We start from the raw sequence: 19,669 nt of genomic DNA, 5'->3' as shown, positions 1-19,669 counted from the left end.
AGACCTGTGGTGATAGTGTGCTGACAGGAAGCGACAATACTGAAACTCTACCGCCTTCAGATCTTCAGCAACAAAAGCAAATTACCTCCTTACCTTCATTACGCGGTTCTTGTACAGCAATTTCTTTCTGACCCAGAACCGGACTAAATATTGCGGCTTCATTCCGTCTGGGAACTGAAACAATTGGGGAATAAAAGTAGTATCCTGTGAGAATTGGGGATACATTTTGAATCCAATGAGCATATACTTCAAGAATTCTTACTAAGTTATTAGTAGGTATTATACAATTCTGAGTGGTGAGCCTTGGCTTACCCTAGCAATCGCCCACTTGTTGAACTCAATCAGAGGACAATACAGAGTCAATGCCAGGTCATTTCCACAGGGAGGCACACTATATGGAGCATACTGGCACCTCTGAGTAATGAACTAAATTGGGTTGGTTGGTGTTGCAGTTATGTTACTAGACTTGTAATCCGGAAACTCAAACTAATAATTCAGAAACGGCAAATTCAAACTTCCCCAAGATAGTTTAAGAAATTGAACTAAAGTTTTTATAAATCCGGATATAATAGGCTGGAATCAGTAAAAAGTGTTGAATGAGCCCCAATTGATTCACTTATGTTGTTTAAGGACCGTAAACCTTTTACCCAGTGTAAGGTTATTAAATGACAACTTTATTAAGTCCCCTTTTCTCATATAGTATGTAAGAAAAGAGGCCAAAATACACAAGGATCATGGAAAATGATGCCAGGTTTTAAAACACTTTCTGTTGTTAAAAAGCTAAATCCTTGTTGAAACTTCAAATTGCTTGAGTGAATCAAAAAGAGCAGATATGCTGGAGTTAAGAGACCATAGTAAGTTACTACCTCTCTTATGGTATCAGTCCTATCTGCCACCCCTCAATTTCCCAAACACCCCCATCTCCCCTCAATCCACTGGCTGATACCTTGCACCTTCCCCACATGCAATCTTCAAGTATGTTCCTCAGACCTCCCTGGCACTAACCAGCACAACTCCTTCATGTCCAGGTATGGTGCCCACGCATGCCACCTGCTATAGATGCCCTGACCCATCAACCATGTGGCTCACAGTGCCCTCTCTTTGTCCCCGCAGGAGATGATAGCCCATAACAAACGGGAAATGAAGACAGGGGGAGGAGTTCCAGATATCTGAGTCCTCACCTACTATGGGGAATGGGCCCTGGAGACCACGGGGTTGCCTGAGGAGAGAGCAACGACTGACAGCGAGGTTGGCCTGCGCCAAAGAGATGAAGATCCACTGCTTCTTCATGCAGATGATCTGTTTCAACTGAGTTGTTGATGTCCCACAACATGATCTTTCCCTTTCACTGACCACATGTCCATTGTCTCGCAGGGCCACCATCTGATGAGGCCGGGCCATCCTGAGTCAGGGTTCTGGGAGACTATCTGATGAGCACTGCAGCTGCTAATACACATCAGGTTGAGGAAATCAGAGGTCAATTGGATCCCAGGACTCAGCTGGGTCCCAGCCAGATGTTGAGCCTTTGGTTCAAGGTTCTCCCAGAGCTGATGCAGATGATAGGACACAGCCATGATATTCAAGAGGTGGTGTCAGCAACATTCCAGCAACTGAAAGGCCGATTGGAGGAGTCCTAAAGCCTTCAGGTGCAGAAGATGGTACCAGAAATGCGTGGCACTCAGGCCAACACTGCTATGGTGACGACCACAGTGGAAAACCTGGAGCACAATATCCGCACCTTGAGTGGTGGTGTACAAGGCTTGGCTCAGTCTATGATGACCATGGTTGAGGGCCTTGACATCATGTCCCAGTTGATAAGGGACATGTCCCAGACCCTGGTGAACATTGTTGAGACACTCCAGAGGGCGGCCCAGTCACTGAGGACCACTGCTGAGGGCATCAACGCCATGCTGCATACAATGGGTAGCCTCCTAGACTGGCAGTACTAGATGAACCGGAAGTTTCTGGAGCTCACTCCAGCTGCACCTCTGTCCCATGGAGGTACCCAGCACCAACAGGCACCGTCGGGGAGGAGGAAGCGCTGGAGCCTAACCCAGAGCCTGCCATCAAGGAGATTATGGCAATCTTCAGTTTTTCTGAATCCCCCAACCCCCACGACATCGGCGCGTCTCATCGGCGCAGAACAGGGTGGCCTGACGATGCCTGTGACACTGCTAAGTCGGCCACGTTACTCCGGCTCGAAGCCCTCCAGTGGATGTCCACCAAGGGTGTCAAAGACCACAGGGCACGGTAAGCAGTAGGCTGCCTCCACCTCCGATGTGCATCCTGAAATGAAAATCGCTTATTGTCACAAGTAGATTTCAAATTAAGTTACTGTGAAAAGCCCCTAGTCGCCACATTCCGGCGCCTGTTCGGGGAGGCTGGTACGGGAATTGAACCGTGCTGCTGACCTGCCTTGGTCTGCTTTCAAAGCCAGCGATTTAGCCCAGTGCTAAACCAGCCCCAGTCTAAACCAGCCCCAGCATCCTGGGGATACACCTAGATGTGGCACTAGACTATCGAGGATCAAGAAGCGTGAGGAGCATTGAGTGGGCACTGGTGCGGTCACTATCCATAGCTTGGGGGAATGGAAACCTGTCACATTAAAATATTCACCATTCAAACATTTCCCACCTGATACATGAGAAGCCTCTGTCACTTTAGTCCTCACCCGACCCCCGGCCTGCTGGCTCCCCCACTCCCTATTCCCCACACTCCCTGCTCCCCCTGCCCCAGCACAGTAGTTGAAGATCAAAAGCCCCCGATGCAGACTCCAGCATAAGGATGGCTGTCAACAGAACAACAGGAGTCAGACTTTGGCATAAATTGAGGAGCACCAAAGCTTACCTCACAGTGAGTGACCATCACTCACCTGCCTTGTACAGTGGCCCGCTAACAGTGCAGATGCCGGCCCATCACCCTGGAGTGGTCGGGGAGGCGGCGGAGTGATTGAGGGAGGCTGGGGAGAGGGGAAAGGGGGAGGTGTTGAGCTGATGGACATAGCCTCGTCCTAGAAGAATCTGGATATGGTGAGGGCCTCCCTGGTCCTCCCGGCATGGCAGACCCTTCCCGTTGTCTGTCCTCCGTCCTCCAGCTCCTTCTTGGCTTTGCCCTCCAGCCATTCCTAGTCTGCCTCCTCCTCCTCCTCTAGCATGTCTCCTCGTTGCTATGTCAGATTGTGGAGGGCACAGCAGACCACCACAAAGCGAGAGACCCTCTGAGGTGTACTGTCGAGCCCTGCCAGAGCGGACAAGGCAGAGGAACCGCATTTTGAGCAGCTTGATACACTGCTCAATGACAGCACGGGTGGCAGTGTGGGCCTCATTATAATGGATCTCTACCTCGGTCTCAGGCCTCTGCACCAGCGTCATCAGCCATGACCTCAGTTGGTTTCCCTTGTCCCCCCACAAGCCAACCCGCCAGCCTTGGGTGGTTCTTGAAGACACCAGGGATCTCCGAATGTCCCAGGACATAGCTGTAATGCATGCTCCCAGGGCAGTGGGCACACACATGCATGATCCTGACGTGTTGGTCTGAACATTCAGGAAGTAGAACATCTTTCTGTTAATATAGGGCACTCCCTGATGCCCTGGTGCGTGGTACATGCATGCCATCGATGGCCCCCTGGACCTGGTGCATCCCAGTGATGGTGGCGAATTCTGCAGCTCTCGTATCTTGGTGGGCCTGGTCCACGTCGAAGGTGATAAAGCCAAATGCCAAGGCATGCAGAGCATATGTCACCTCCCAGTTGCACCTGAGGGCTGATGACTGTGATATTCCACACAAGTCCCCGCTCAAGTCTTAGAATGGCCTGGTGGCATAAAAAGTTAGTGCTGTGGTGATCCCCATAGCCACTGGGAGCTGATGTTCTCCTCCTCCATGGGGTGCTATGCCCGCGAGGATGTGCCGCATTGTCTCTTTTGCTGAGATGCAGTCTTCTACGGCATATACTGTCCATTGAAGTTCATTGACGGACCAATGACTCATGTACACCTTGGCACATCGCTGGCCTCCCCTTCTGACCGCCTCCTCAACCTGATGGGCGGCCAGTTCTTCAGGGTGTGGACCGGCTGCCTGCACATGTGATGCTGCCTCTAGCCTGCGATGGCCTTGTTGCCGTCTTCGGCGTCTACCTGCCTCGACTGTGACAAGCAGAGTGAGGGCAGGCCTCCGCGGGATCTACACCAGCAAACATCTTTGTATCTGGAAGGAATTGGGAAGGAGAGAGACTGACAGTCAGTTAGGGCTTCCATCTGGAACCTTCAAATCTCCCAGGCTTCCCCAACCCTGACCATGACTGCCCCACCTTCTCTCACAGAGCCATCCAGTGAGCCAGTTGTGCTGAGAAACCTTGCCCTGCACACTTGCACCTGGCCAGATCAGGAATCCCTAAATCCCAGACCTCTGCCAGCAACATTAGGGAGGCCATGCTCAGCTGACCTCCGCTCATCCAGTCACTTACTCTTGAGCCGCGATGGGATCCTAAGTGGCGACGTTCTGCTCTTTAGTATTTGATTTTTGATAGCTGCCTATATGGTGCTGACCTTACTAAAGTACAGGCACACTCAAAGGTTGCCTGGCATCCAGTCCACTCATCACCTTTCAGACATGGCACCTGTTCTTTCAAGGAGGCACTTGAGATTTCAGGAGTATGAAGTGCTATCACAACTTACAAGGCTAATTGCTCATTTGAAATATCCTTCAGCTGCTAAGCTAGAGGTTGCTCCTGGTCGAAGGGAGTGAAATTGACAGTCATGAGAGAAGCTGCAGCAGGATTCTGACCTGAAGTGTTTGATTGGACAGACAGGCTGCAGCTCTGGTTCCCCCTAGTCTTCATAATATTTAAAGATGTCTTGAAGGCCTCACCGACGCAAAGCCCCTCACAATCCCTGGCCCAGGGGTGACCCCGACCTGGCCCCCTCCAGCCCCTGAACAACTCCACCCCCAGCCCCTGATAGCTCATTGAGGGGGCCCATATAATCACCTGTGTAGGCTTTGTGAGTCAGTCTTGAGTTGACTGGACTGCTAGCAGCACTGTTTGTAGCTGCTCCTGTAATATCGTTATTGTAAATAAATATTGGTGTGGTGACGGACTCCTGCCTCCTGTGGATTACTACAAGCAGCATGGTTAGGACTAGTTGCACATAAAAGTCATCAAAATGATTACAATCATTATAACACCTTCCAAGACCATGACCACTACCATCTCGGACAAGGGCCGCAGCCCTATGGGAACACCAGTTTCCCACCAAGCCCTCACCACCCTGACATGGAAATATATTACAGTAAGAAGTCTTACAACACCAGGTTAAAGTCCAACAGGTTTGTTTCAAACACGAGCTTTCGGAGCACGGCTCCTTCTTCACCTGAAGAAGGAGCCGTGCTCCGAAAGCTCGTGTTTGAAACAAACCTGTTGGACTTTAACCTGGTGTTGTAAGACTTCTTACTGTGCTCACCCCAGTCCAACGCCGGCATCTCCACATCATGGAAATATATTGTCATTCTTTTACTGTCGTTGGGTCAAAATCCTGGAACTCCCTCCCTAACAGCATCGTGGGTGTACCTACACCACAAGGAGTTCTGCGGTTCAAGAAGGCAGCTCACCACCACCTTCTCAAGGGCAATTAGTGATGTGTAATAAATGCTGGTCGATCCAGCGATGGCCTCATCCCATGATTACATTTTTAAAATTGATAAGGCAGCATGAAGTTTGAATCCTGCTTGCGTAATACTGAATGAGCACAGTAACCTGCAAATTGTAATCCCTGAGCCTGCGTGGAGGCTTATCCAAATTAACCTCTTATGGTTTTCCAAGATTTATTTAAAAGTGAGGAATGAAGCCCTTTCCAAATCACTTGGGGTTCAAATGAACTTTCCACATTGACCAATTGTTCTCCAAAATTGCCTTTGTCAATATAGTCCAAAAGTTTACCAGCTAATTTATTCATACTAATAAGGAATAAATGTGGAAAGCAAATGGTTTGTGCATTGTTTCACCATATTCCTGCTTTTACCCTGTTTCTTTTACTTATTTATAGTAAGGAACAAAATTCAAGTGAATGATTGGCCTTTTATGACGTAACTGTGTGGATTTGATACCGTCTGTGCTCAGAGACTATTAGAAGGCATGGCCTCTCAGTGCACACTAAACTGTTTAATGTGCGGTCCTTGGAGGATTATTACCTCGGGGTAATCTCCTGCAGAGCATTCGACTCCTTCGAAACACATGTGATTAATGATGGAATTCCTAGACCTGTAGCCTCCTGTTTTGGGAGAATCTTATCTTCAGCCAATTGTTGAAAATAACTATGATAAAGATCTCGCCTGAGGCAGTCATTTATTGTGTTACTGTTTCTTTACTTCAACCATGTCGTCAGTAATGATCCTTTGAAACAAGTTCTTTGTCATATGATCCTGTATTTAATCCTTAGTTTGAATATTTCCTCTAGCTACAAAAGAGCTGCCAGCATTAGCTGTCATTCCAATGGTAAAGTGGATTTCAAGGCTGTAAAATAACTTTATTTAATAAAAGAGAACTTTTCAAATGTTTAATTTGTGGAAATAATTCATTTTTATGTGCTCTTCGGTGACCTAAATTTCAAGCTAGACGTGTTTCATCGAGCTGGTGACATCCGTTAAGTCCTTTGAAGAGAGCGTTAAGAGTTTTTATCCTTACCAGATGGTGCTTTCAGGATGCTGTTCAAATGAACTTAACACCCGTAAACTTCACAGAATGATACTTAATATACAGAAAACTACTGTCTGTAGGGGAAAAATTGCATTTGAATAGCATGTATCACGGCTTTGGCTATAAAGTACTTGCTGATATCCTAATGTAATCATTTTGAAACATTCTCACTGATCTACTTCAGGGAAACACAACAACCAAACTGTGCACAGCAAGATCCCACAAACAGCAACAGGATAATGGACCCGGTAATCTGTTCCCGTGATGTCGGATGAGGACTAAATATTGGTTCGGGTACTGCGGTGAACCCCCTTGCTCTTATTGAAAGTATACTTTATCTGCTGCAATCTGAATGTTTTGGTAGTTATTTTGTTAATTTAATTTTTAGGAGTAAGAGCACTTATTCCACAATCTAGCTGATTTACTTCAGGTGCAGTGAAACCTATTGCAGTGACCTTACCACATAAACCACTTGGTTAATAGTCCCTGCACTTCTTGGGTAGCAGATTCAGCTTTCAGCCTGTGGCCTCACCTGAATATGATTTACCCAGATGAGGGGCGGAACTGCCGCCCTTTTCCTAGGACTGCTGGGATATAATACCGCGGTCCGGGTGTGAGCTGGGCCCGGGTGAACCTTCCGGGGAGTAGGAGGAGTGTATAGTGACTGTTTCTACAGTCATCACTTCCAAGTGATTGCTTGCCTGAGACTTTAACTGGCGTCGAGGGTTAAGTGGAGCTGCAGGAGAAGCCATTTCCTCCGGACTGGGCCCACCTCGATTAGGCCTCAGGAGGTCTCCACTTGGGCAGCAGATATGCCACTCATCGGTAAGCTTGGGTCATTCGAGGCCGAGCCTGGGTACATAGAGCGGATGAAATATTTTTTTCACCTGAACAAAATAGTCGGGGACGACAGATAGTCGGTGACCTTCCTCGTAGTTTGTGGGACAGAGACTTACAGCATAATCAAAAGTTTAACTTTTCCCAACTCACCCAACAACCGCCAGTTCGTGGAGCTCATTACGCTGGTCGGCAAACATTTTAATTTAAATTTAATTTAATAATCTTTATTGTCACACATAGGCTTACATCAACACTGCAATTAAGTTACTGTGAAAAAGCCCTAGTCGCCACATTCCGGCAACTGTTCAGGTACATGGAGGGAGAATTCAGAATGCCCAAATTACCTAACAGCCCATATTTCGGGACTTGTGGGAGGAAACCGGAGAACCCGGAGGAAACCCACAGAGACACGGGGAGAACGTGCAGACTCCGCACAGACAGTGACCCAAACCGGCAATCGAACCTGGGTCGCTGGAGCTGTGAAGCAACAGTGATAACCACTCTGCTACCTTGCAGCCCATGTCCCCAAGTTCCACACGGCTTCTCAACACCAGGATGAACCCATGGCGGAATTCCTGGGTCGGTTACGCAAACCCGATAGGTTCTTCGAGTTCAGGTCGGCATTATCAGAAGTGCCCCAGACCGGTTGGTTTGCGGGATCAGAGACGGGGGACCTAAGAATCTTTATTGAGTGAAACTGGATCTGACGAAAGTGACTGACATAGCTATGTCCCGAGAGGACGCAGGAGCTCCGAGGGATAGCAATCTTGAACATTGGTCACCCAGCAGAGCGTGGAGAAACCCTCTCGCATGCGGCAATTCCGGACTCCCACCATTGGGGGCGCACTCCAGGGAACCAGGGCCAATGGAGATCCCTGACGAGTGGAATGAACGCATCGGCACCAGAGGCAGGCGGCGGGACAGATGACAGCAGGAAACCTCACCCACCGCTGCACCAATGACCGCCCCAGAGCACGGACGCATTTTGTTGATGACGAACCGGAGGAGGCCCACTATCTTTACTGCATTTCTGCACCATAGGTTGCACCTATCCAGGTTAAGTCCAGATCAACGAGTTCTTAATTCAATGGAACTTGATGCTGGAGCCACTGACTCGGTGATCAGCTGCGGCGCTTATGACAAATTTCTCTAAGGGATACACTCTTTAGCATTGAGAGATACTGCTGGCAATATATACAGGGAACCATTGGAGATTGCAGGCACCTCGGAACTGCCTGTAGAATTTGGGGCTCAGTCAGTCAATCTATCACTAGCGGTGGTGAAAGGTTCAGGCTGAAATTTGCTGGGGCTTGTTTGACTAAAAAGTCTCCAGCTGGACTGGCGAGTAGGCTGAATGTACCCCAACAGGTATTGGCACGTTTCCCTGGGGTGTTCCAAGAGGGCCTCGGTACCATTCGGGGTGGCCTCTGCCAGAATATCTGTGGACCCAGTGGCTCAACCGTGCAATTTTCAGGCCCACCCCATTCCTTAGCTTTGAAACTAAAGGTTGATGCAGAACTGGACCATTTGGAGAATCATAGAATCCTTACGTTGCAAAAGGAGACCATTTGGCCCATCGAGTCTGCACCAACCCACTGAAAGAGCATCCTACCCCCGCCCTATCCCCATAACCCCACCTAACATTTGGACACGAAGGGGCAATTTATTATGGCCAATCCACCTAACCTGCACATCTTTGGACTGTGGGAGGAAACCAGAACATCTGGAGGAAACCCACGCAGACACTGAGAGAATGTACAAACTCCACACAGACATTCGTCCGAGGTTGGATTCAAAACCAGCATTCCTGGCGCTATGAGGCATCATTGCTAACCACTGTGCCACCATGCTGCTAGAGAAGCTATGAATGATCTGCCTGGTAAAATTTGCGAATTGGTCTGCGCCAGTCGTGCCGGTTATGAAGCCTGACGCGTCCGTCTGCATTTGCTGGGATCACAAATTAACAATCAACCGAGCATCCCGTTTGGATTGTTACCCAGGGACGAAGATTAAGAACCTATACACGAGGTGCAGTGGAGGAAGGACTTTTACCAAGCTCGACATGAGCCACGCCTATCTCCAGTTGTTTCGGGATCAATTCTGACGCAAATACGTGACCATCAACACACAAAGGGGTTGTATGAATACACCAGGCTGTCAGTTGGGGTCTCGTCGGCATGTGCAAAGCCCTTGTTACTCACATGTGACGCCTCGCCCCCCCCGAATTGGGGCTGTCCTGTCACACAGGATGGATGATGGTACCAAGCGACCCATTGCATTCATTTCATGCATCTTGGCAGTGGCAGAGCGAAATTACACCCAAATAGAAAAGGAAAGGTTGGCATTGGTGTTTGCTGTTAGATGATTCCATCAAGATCTCTATGGCCATGCGTTCACGGCTGATACCTGACCATAAACCGCTTTTGGGGTTATTCAAACAGGACAAGGCAATTCTCCCAGTGGCATCTGCCTGCATTCAGCTTTGGACTTTTGTTCCAGAATATTGTGCAGAGTCCCCACTTGGATGCTCTCAGCCACCTCCCGCTAACCACCAGCACCCTATCACTGGCGGCATCGGATGAGCTAGACGCTACCTTATAGTTTATGGATTCATTACCTGTAATGGGGCCTAGGTGAAGGCTTAGTCACAGGTGGACCTGCTGCTGGCTGGGGTCCGCCACATCATGCTGTACGAAGCCCAGCACCGTTCCCTCCCGGGGGGACCTGGGAGCGTTTACCACAAAAATGGTGGCACTCAGTGTGGTGGAAGGCATCCTGCATTGGGGTTTCTGGGTGGTCAGCCCCGAATGCGGCCAAGGGTCAGTTATGCAGGAACTCTACAATGGACACCCAGTGTCTCCAAAATGAAAATGTTGACCTGGAGCTACACGTGGTGGTCCGGCATAGACACGGATATCGAGAAGTTGGCAAAGCAATTTACTAACCGCCAGAAGGACCAGAAGCTCTGCCCATCAGCTCCACTTCGCCCATGGGAATGTCTGGGCTGACCAAGGTCTTGCCTCCATTTGGATTTTGCGGTGCTCACCAGAAACATGCCTCCCTTTATAGGAAACACTATGGGACCATGCCGTACATTACCACCAGGGTGACTCCCATGGAGCTTTTGTTGGGTCATCACTTGCACACGCGATTGAATTACGCCGGACATCAGAGATAGGATCAGTGACCAGCAGGAACAGACCAGAGTGAAGCGATCCAGGCCCATGAGTGGATGCACCACTGCCGACTCCATTTATGTCCGTAATTTTATAGATTGCCTTTGTGGATTCCGGGAATGATGATAAAATTGTCTGGGCCGGTCTCATATATGGTGCAGGTGCAAGGGAAGGACTTGAATCGGCACATGGTTATCTCGGGAGCAGGTTGGCACAGGTACCTGAGGACCGACCACGGCACCCGATCCCGAGGGTGTTGCCCCTCTATCCAGAGCAGTTGCCGGTGGTACCCAGAAGGTGACTGGACATTGTGGCCAGGATTCTCCCCTACCCAGCGAGGCGGGGGTCCCGGCATGTTGGTGTGGGGTGAACCACTGTGGCGTCGGGCCGCCCCAAAGGTGCGTAAGTGTCCGCACATTTAGGGGCCAAGCCCTCACATTGAGGGTCTAGGCCCGCGCCGGCGTGGTTCCCACTCCACCGGCTGGCGTGATCGGCCTTTGGCGCCACGCCAGCCGGGGCCGAAAGGACTTCGCCGGCCGGCGTAAGTCCGCACATGCGCCGGAGCATCAGCGGCTGCTGACATCATACCGGTGCATGCGCAGGGGAGGGTGCCTCTTCTGCCTCCGCCATGGTGAAGACCATAGCGAAGGCGGAAGAAAAAGAGTGCCCCCACGGCACAGGGCTGCCCGTCGATCAGTGGGCCCCAATCGCGGGCCAGGCCACCGTGGGAGCACCCCCCAGGGTTAGATCGCCGCACGCCCCCCCCCAGGACCCCGGCGCCCGCCCGCGCCGCCAATCCCACCGGTCAGGTAGGTGGTTTAATCCACGCCGGCGGGACAGGCCTGTCAGTGGCGGGACTTCGGCCCATCGCGGGCCAGAGAATCACCGCAGGGGGCCCGCCAACCGGCGCAGGGGGCCCGCCGACTCGCACAGCGCGATTCCCGCCCCCCGCCGAATCTCGGGGGGTGGAGAATTCGGGAGACGGCGGGGACGGGTTTGACGCCAGCCCCGGGCGTTTCTCCGACCCGGCGGACATGGAGGTTTTGCCCACAGAAATCAATGCCGGTCCGAGGTTGTCCGCCGAACAAAAGGCTGAGGAACTGCCCAGATATTCAACCTGGAAGTGACGCTCCCCTGTCTGTTACAACCCCTCCGGACCCGGAGCAGCGGGCACCAGATAATCAGCCCTTGGAGAAGAGGGGGAGGATTTCCCTCCAGCCCCCCAAAATGGATGACATATCGGACTTGGGTGGGTAGGGGGGGGAGGGGTGCAGGGGTTGTTATTACCTGACGGGAGGCCCTGGGATCTTCATCAGGATCCCTGTGGCCTAACCTGAATATGATTTACCCGGATGAGGGGGCGGGGCTATCTTTTCCTAGGACTGCTAGGATATAAATACCCGGCCCAGGTGTGGGCTGGCTGTGGGAGACCCTTCGGGGATAAGGAGTAGTGTATAGTGAGGAGAATAAAACCAAACTTTTCTACAGTCGTCGCTTTCAAGTGATCACTTACCTGAGACTTTACACAGCCACACAGTAAGACTTGGGTGCATAAGTTGAAGCAGGCACTTCCATGGAGGGCTGCATTGTTGTAAACCAGAGCCAATTCTGCCTCTTCAGGTGTAGATCTAATGGCACTTTACAAAAAAGAACCACCCAAAACACATTACCCAATCTAATTACTGTTTATAGAATCCTACTGTAAGCAAAATGCTGCTGCGCTTGTCTACCTAACAAGAAGGATGGTACCTCTGAGTAATTTAACATGGAGGAAGTGTTGAGAGACTTGCTAAAATAAATGCAAGTTCTTAGCCGAAGAAGTGATGACGATAGTAGACATGGGAAACTGTAGCGTGGAATGCTCTGACATTAAAAATGAAGACCCTGTGATGTTGTGAAAGTATATTGATTTTATTTTAAAAGCACTTAAGAAATATGTTTTGTTTGAAAATTTGCTCTTGGCGGAGTTAACAATTCAGCTCCAAAGCTGAAATCACAGATATCTATAATCAGGAGTAGTTTTAGCCATCTTTGCTCTGACGAGGAGGGGGGTTTAGGGTGTTGGGGGAGTTGGGGGGGGGGTTACTCTGCCAACCTTTGTGCTGAAGAATTCCCCACAGAAATCCAGCCTCAGGATTTTTGATCATTCATTTAAAGGGATGGGAAATCTTACAAAGTCTACAGGATACAAAGCCAGGGTATAAATACATATTGTATACATACATATCTAATATACATACTTGTGGTACAAGTCTCTGAGCGGAGACTGTGAAGTTGTAAAATTAACTTTATTTTCCAACAAAACATACCAATGTTGGAGAATGAAACCTTTAGCATCCATTCTTAGTGTTGGACACTCCTGAGGCAGAGCAGATCCAAAAGGAATTGTCTCTACCTCAACAATATGTCTTGACTCCAATCTCCAATGAATACACGCTCCCACTCCTCCCTACCTGCTCTTCTCTTACTCTCACTATAGTAATAACAACTTTGCAAAATCCTGCAAGGGCCACATTTGTATCTTTGAGGCAATTTCAGAGAAAAATTATCACTTTTATTAAAAAAAGCAGTGGTTGGGAATGTGCAATTTCTCAATACGTGAGGACCTATTTTTACTCAGGGCAAACAAATGGCTGACCATGCAATGTTGTCAGATGAAACAAGGATATTTTGATTCCCGTAGACCAGCCCATTATTGCCCACCTTCCCCAACTCCATTAAAAGCAAGGCACAACTCTTTAAGCAAGATTGTGTTGCATAGAGGGTGGTGAATCTGTGGAACTCTTTGCTGCAGAAGGCTGTGGAGGCCAAATCACTGAGTGTCTTTAAGACAGAGATAGATAGGTTTTTGATCAATAAGAGGATCAGGAGTTATGGGGAGAAGGCAGGAGAATGGAGATGACAAAAATATCAGCCATGATTGAATGGCGGAGCAGACTTGATGGGCCGAGTGGCCTAATTCTGCTCCTATGTCTTATGGTCTTATAGTCTTATGGTTGCAGATGAATCAGGGGTCGCTTTTCACTTTCCTGATGCATAGTTTTTCACTTTCCTGATGCATAGTTGAAGGTCCCAGTGGAAGATTAACCAGGAAGGAAATACTTTTCTTCAACATTTATAGGAATATCCCTGGAAGGGCTGGTCAGAAGCAATTGATAAAATAAATGTTGGCAGTCCTAAGGATGTTGAAAGAAGTTGAGTGAGTACAGCTCTTAATTTCTCACTCCTTCCCTCATCACTTTCAACTACGACCTGCACTCTATCATATCCTTCAACACATACAAACAATCCACCTCTCTATCTCATTCCAAATGGCTCTTTTCTTCCTTCTTTTCAGAAGGAGGAGACCATTCGGCCCATCATGTCTTTCAAGGAGATCATGATTTATGTGATAATCCTCAACTCCACTTTCCTGCCTTATGTCCGTAACCCATGATTCACTCAGCCTCTACAGACTTATGTGCTAAAGACTTCAATATATTTATTACCCTCTAAGAAAGTAAATTTCTCCTCATCTCTGTCTTAAATGGGCAATCACGTACTCTGAGATTATGCCCTCTGGTCCTAGACTCTCCCACCAGGAGAAACGACCTCTCAGCATCTTTCCTGTCATGCCTCCTTAGAATGTCTCCATAAGGTCACCTCTTATTCTCCAAACTCCAATGAGTACGGACCCAACCTACCAACCCCTCATCATAAAAAAATCCTCCATACCTGGGGTCAACCTCGTGAACCTTCTCTGGACTGCCCGCAATGCCAGTGTACCTTTCCTTAGATAAGCAGACCAAAACGTTGCAGTATTCCAGGTCTAGCATCTTGCATAGTTTTAACAAGATTCCTTTATTTTATACTCCATTCCCATTGAAATAAAGGCCAACATTCCATTTATCTTTTCTTCCTTCTTTTCACACCACATACTAACATACTAACAGCATCTGACCTGCTGACCTTGCATGCTAGCTTTTTGTGATTTAAGCACGATGGCCCCCAAATCCCTCTGTGCTGCAGTTTTGTGCAGTTTTTCACCATTTAAATAATACTTAACTCCTTTATTCTTCCTACCAAAGTACATAATTTAATATTTTCTTACATTTTATTCCATCTGCCAATGTTTTGCCCTCTATGGACTCTGTGTCATCCTCATCATTTGCCTTCTCACCTAGTTTTGTGTCAGCTGCAAACAAGAAATAGTACATTCACTTCCCTCAGCGCTTTGGCTGAGCGTGTGAAGGATTCATTGTCCTGCTTCTGTTACCACTCTGCCATCTAGTTTGAAGAATGTGGTATCCTCCAGGGGCACTGCAGACAAACCCTTATATCAGGAGTCCATGCTGGAATGATTTGCAACATTAGCACAGCCTCAAATGACTACCATGCAAACTCTGAGATCCACACTGGAGAGAATATTGGACGATATGGATAGGTGCTTTAGATGGGTTTCACGGCAAATTATCCCACAGAGGAAGGTTGAAATGGTGATCTCCAACCCTCGGGGCATTGTGAGTACTATGTACTGGACTCTCTCAGAATGTCAGCACATTTGCATATTTGCCTGGACTCCTATCCCACTGAGTATAGGCAAACAAGTTAGCTGAGACAGACTTCCCCGGTAGCAGCCCATGTTGCTGCAGTTTGCAGCTGTGCCTTCACAGGCTCCAACTCCAGATGTCACTAGCCATGAGCATCTCAGCTTCCACTGGCTGAGGCCCCTTGAGGGACACTTCAAAGGAGCAGCAGGGATGGAAACCTCCTAAAAGAAAAACACTGTGGGGTGATTGTTTGGGTAAGGAATTGGCATTTACTGGGGGCGATTCTCCAAAATGGAGCCCAAGTGTTCGCGCCGTCATGAACACCATAGCGTTTCACGACAGAGTGAAACGGGAACGCGGACGACCAATTCTGGCTCCCACAGCAGCGGCTAGGGGTGAACGTTGTCGGTGGGACTCTGTTGTATCCACGTGGCTGCTCGGCCCATTCGGGCTGGAAATCGGCGGCCCCGCCAATTCCAGTGGCCAGTGCCATGTCAAACGTGCCGGCGCAAATGCCGCCAATTCTCCGCACCTCGGGGCGTCGTGTCGCGGTTGCGCCGATTCTCCGGCCCGGTGTGGGGCTTGGAGAATCGCCCCCACTATGCTTGGTATTAAAACGATTGCCATTGTGGCGTTTGGGACATTGGATTGTGGAATGGTTCACTGAGGCTGCATGGCCAAAATAACATTGATATGGAAAGTGTCTGAATGGGTTGACTGTTCTTTGGGCCTGGAGTAGGGAAGAATGTCACAAGGACTGTATTAGAGAGGAGATTTGTCTACACTTCCGGGGTTACGGTGTGAGAAACTCAGGTGCTGATCCTTGACATCTCTTACTGAAAGGCCCTCCTGCTTCTCTGAAATGCTACAGAATTAATTACATACTGTACTAATTATTGACTTCAGGAAGACAGCCTCTATTTGGAAGAAGTGGTGGAGTCACCTTCACGATGTCCTGGCTAACACTTATCCCTCAACCAGCCGCTAAAACAAACTTTCTTGTTGCGTGTGAAAATTGACTGCTGCTTTCGCTACATTACAACAATGGTTACAATTCAAAGATGTGTAAAGCGCTTGGGAATATCTTGAGGTTGTGGAAGGGATGATATAAATGCAAATCTTTCTCTTTAATATTTAGCTATTTACAGCTAGAAGCAACGTGTATTTCTTTTTGAGAAAAGCGAAAAAAAATACAATGCCAAACCTTTTCTTTAACCCTGCATATTAAAAAAATATATAATCCATTCTCTTTGCTACATACTTTCCTTTTGCTTTGGATCAATAATTAGAGCAGTTGGCTGTCAGAAGATTGTACTGTGGATTGTATGTCAAGCTTGTGAAATGAAGATCGAGCCCGGACTGAAGGAATGGCCTTAGCCAAATATTTGACAAATATGTGTTTAGCTTTTTAGTGGATGAATCTGGGAATATGGAGGGGGTCAAAAAGAAAATCAGATATCATCTGGTTCCACTCAGGAATTGAGCATTAAGATGAAAATCAGAGAAGGGAGTGACACATATGTGCATGTTTTCAATATATGTGTGCATGCATTACAGAACATGAATTGCTTGCAATGTTCTCTCCTGAGAAACAGTATTAAAAACTATTATTGGTGAGGAATGAGTCTGTATTGGTTGAGGTTTGTGGCCATACCCTGCATATTCCCTATGGTTTGAACAAGGGGATACCTCTCAACAGACTCATTGTAAAAAGCAAAAGTAGATTCTGTGGAATTGAATCACATGCAATGAATATTTTCAGCATGTTCATGAGTAACTCTTTTGTCCATTCTGGAATTATTTAATATATTGGTTTGTTAAATATTGTGTGATAATAATCAGAACATCATTTTAGTCCCTCGCTCCTTCATATAATTTTCTACCTTTTGACAATTCGGTGCTAAACAGAAAGAGGTGCACCAATATATTGAAGCCTCTATTACCATAATGACAATCCCTGAAAAGTATGTAGCAAAGAAAAATGTAACTGAAAGTGTGTTTCATAGGAGCAAATTTAAAAAATCAATAATTCTTTAGTCGTTGGGCACAATTTGTGGCTTCCACCAGACCTCGCATATTGCTGTGTTCTATTCAGTTTAGCAAGAGCAATGGGCGCAATTCTCCAAAACGATTTCTAAGTGTGGTAGTGAGTGGGAACTGCCGTGAGCTTCCAGGCGCTCAGCCCAGAAAGTCCGGCAACACTATTCAACTTTAATTTGTCCACTTAATGAAGCCCCATGGGATTCATGTGGCAAATGAAGACTCGCCAGCCGATTCGCCTGGACCACACTCGCCAGCCCTCCCGCTAACAAGGTTGAGCAGCAATTGCGCAGCCAACACCACTCAGCTCACAGCCATGGTGCCGAGACAACCGGTCCTGTGATTCGAGGATGCAGACCTGGAGAGGCTCCTAGATGCAGTGATGCCAGGAGGGATGTTCTGTCCCCCTGAAGGTCCCTGAGGGTGAGCCACAGGACAACCAGTGCCGCCTGGGAAGAAGTGGCAGCAGCTGTAAACTCGGGCAGCGTGACCAGGAGGACTGGCCTCCAGTGCCACAAGAAGGTCAACAAACTACAATGGGCAGCATGGGTGAGTTAACACCACCACACCGCCCCTCCCACCCCTCCTCAACCTGGTACCTTATCACCCCCCAACGTAATCAGTCCTGCCCCACTCCTCCAACCCACCTTCACCGCACCCTCACTTCACACACACTCCCAGCACTGTGAACCACACGTGAGGCTAACGATGCCCACTCTGTGTCTCTGCAGGAGAAGCACAATTGCGGGAACAGTGCCCAGACTGGCAGAGGAGTGCCGGACATTAGAATCCTCACCCACCTTCAAGGAGTGGGCCCTAGAGGTGACGGGTGTGGCGATGACAGAGCGGTCACCAATGCGGAGGTCAGGGGACACCACAGAGATGAGGATCCACGGGGCTCACCCGGAGGAGCTATCACATGTGATTTGTTATTGCCTCACTGATTGACCCATCCCTCCCACTGACCACATGTCCATTCTCCCACAGGTCCTCCAGCCGATGGCGGCGGCCCATCCGGGTGGCCCCACCATCCCCCTGTCGCCCAGGAAACCACCTCGGAGGAGAGCTCTGAGGATGCCATAGTCAATGTGTCACAGCTGTCATCCCCACCTTCCACCCGCACAGATACACACACCTCAGTGGGAAACATTAGTGGGCAGGATTCTGGGGCACAATCTGGTGAGCACCATACAGTCTCTGATGCACATCAGGTGGAGGAAGGAATCCCCAGGCGAGACAGCAGTCAGAGGGCAACAGATTTCTGGTGCAGCACGCTGTCAGGAAAACCCCGTTCTCCCAACGGCGGAGAATTCAGCCCACGGTTTCTATCTCATATAATGATTTTCTGGCACTGATTGGCCTGTTGTGTATTTCCTGCATTTTCTACTTTTATTTAATTCACAGCATAACATTTTTGCCCTTTTAAACCCACACTGCTTGATGTAGACATGGACGAGGTTCTCCGTCAGCCGGCCAAAATCGGTAAATGTGATTGGGCGGAGAATCAGTTCCGATGCCGAAATCACAGCGGGTGCCAATTTCACGCCAAATCGAAATTCTCCGTCGCCTTGACAGCGGCGTCAATGTGTTCCAGAACGTACGTACAGTAAATACCCGAGGCATATCTTTAGCGGGACTGATCCGGTATTCTCCGAGGCCTCCGCGATTCTCCGTCTCCAATGGGTCGAATTCCCGATGGCGTGGTTCACTTGTGATTTTAAAAATCGTGACACTGGCGTGGTGCTGGATGAGGGAGAGAGAGGAGATAGCACAGGGAGAGGCGTGACAGCGGACTGCCAGGCTGGACACTGGCCGGGTTGGCTTAGTGTGGTGGAGGCGGGGAACGGGCTGTGTGGCCGGGGTGACCCCGCCCCACCACGGGACTGGGGCGGTGTCCAGCCACGGATCGCCATTGCCGCAGCCTGCAAGGCAGCTATCTTTCTGTGCATCCCACTGACCACCCAACTTGGCCCCTGTTTCTGCAGAGTGACACCGATTGTATGGGTGCCCCCATCGTACCACTCCCGCACCCCACCCTGCGCCATAACACCACCGCACCCCACCCTCTACCATACACCCCACCCGCCGGCATGGCATCATGTGGTCAACTCAAAGGCAACGCCCACAGTAGCTCCCAAGGGGGGTGCTAGCTGTGGGCCAGAGAGCATACCGCTGGCAAGGGCAATGCCAGCCGAAGGTACCTCTGGGAGCAGGGACAGATGCCAGGGTCAGAGTCCCATGGAGGTGAGCACACACGGAGCCAGGAATGGGAGGGGATGCAGGGACAGACCCTGCACCGGGGGCACCATGTAGCCCTTTGGACTTGGTTGGGCACGGAGATACGCACCATGCTGACATGTTGGCCTTTCACCCCTTGCAGACAATAGGTATTGGAA

At 49.2% G+C, this 19,669-nt stretch overlaps 1 protein-coding gene across 2 annotated transcripts in view; it reads right to left on the bottom strand.

Annotated features, from left to right (window-relative positions):
• The window catches only part of egfl6 (EGF-like-domain, multiple 6), a 90,850-nt gene that overhangs the window by 17,187 nt on the left and 53,994 nt on the right, over positions 1-19,669 (bottom strand). Inside the window, exon 10 of one of the 2 annotated variants that reach the window (XM_038802456.1) lies at positions 94-204. In XM_038802456.1, the coding sequence (XP_038658384.1) occupies positions 94-204 (111 nt within the window). The remainder of the gene's footprint in view (positions 1-93; positions 205-19,669) is intronic. The other variant, XM_038802457.1, reaches the window with a different exon arrangement.

The sequence above is a fragment of the Scyliorhinus canicula genome, chromosome 7, assembly GCF_902713615.1.
Source record: "Scyliorhinus canicula chromosome 7, sScyCan1.1, whole genome shotgun sequence".
Lineage (NCBI taxonomy): Eukaryota > Metazoa > Chordata > Chondrichthyes > Carcharhiniformes > Scyliorhinidae > Scyliorhinus > Scyliorhinus canicula.
The sequence above is the reverse complement of the archived record's forward strand: the minus strand, read 5'-3'. Positions and strand labels throughout refer to the sequence as shown.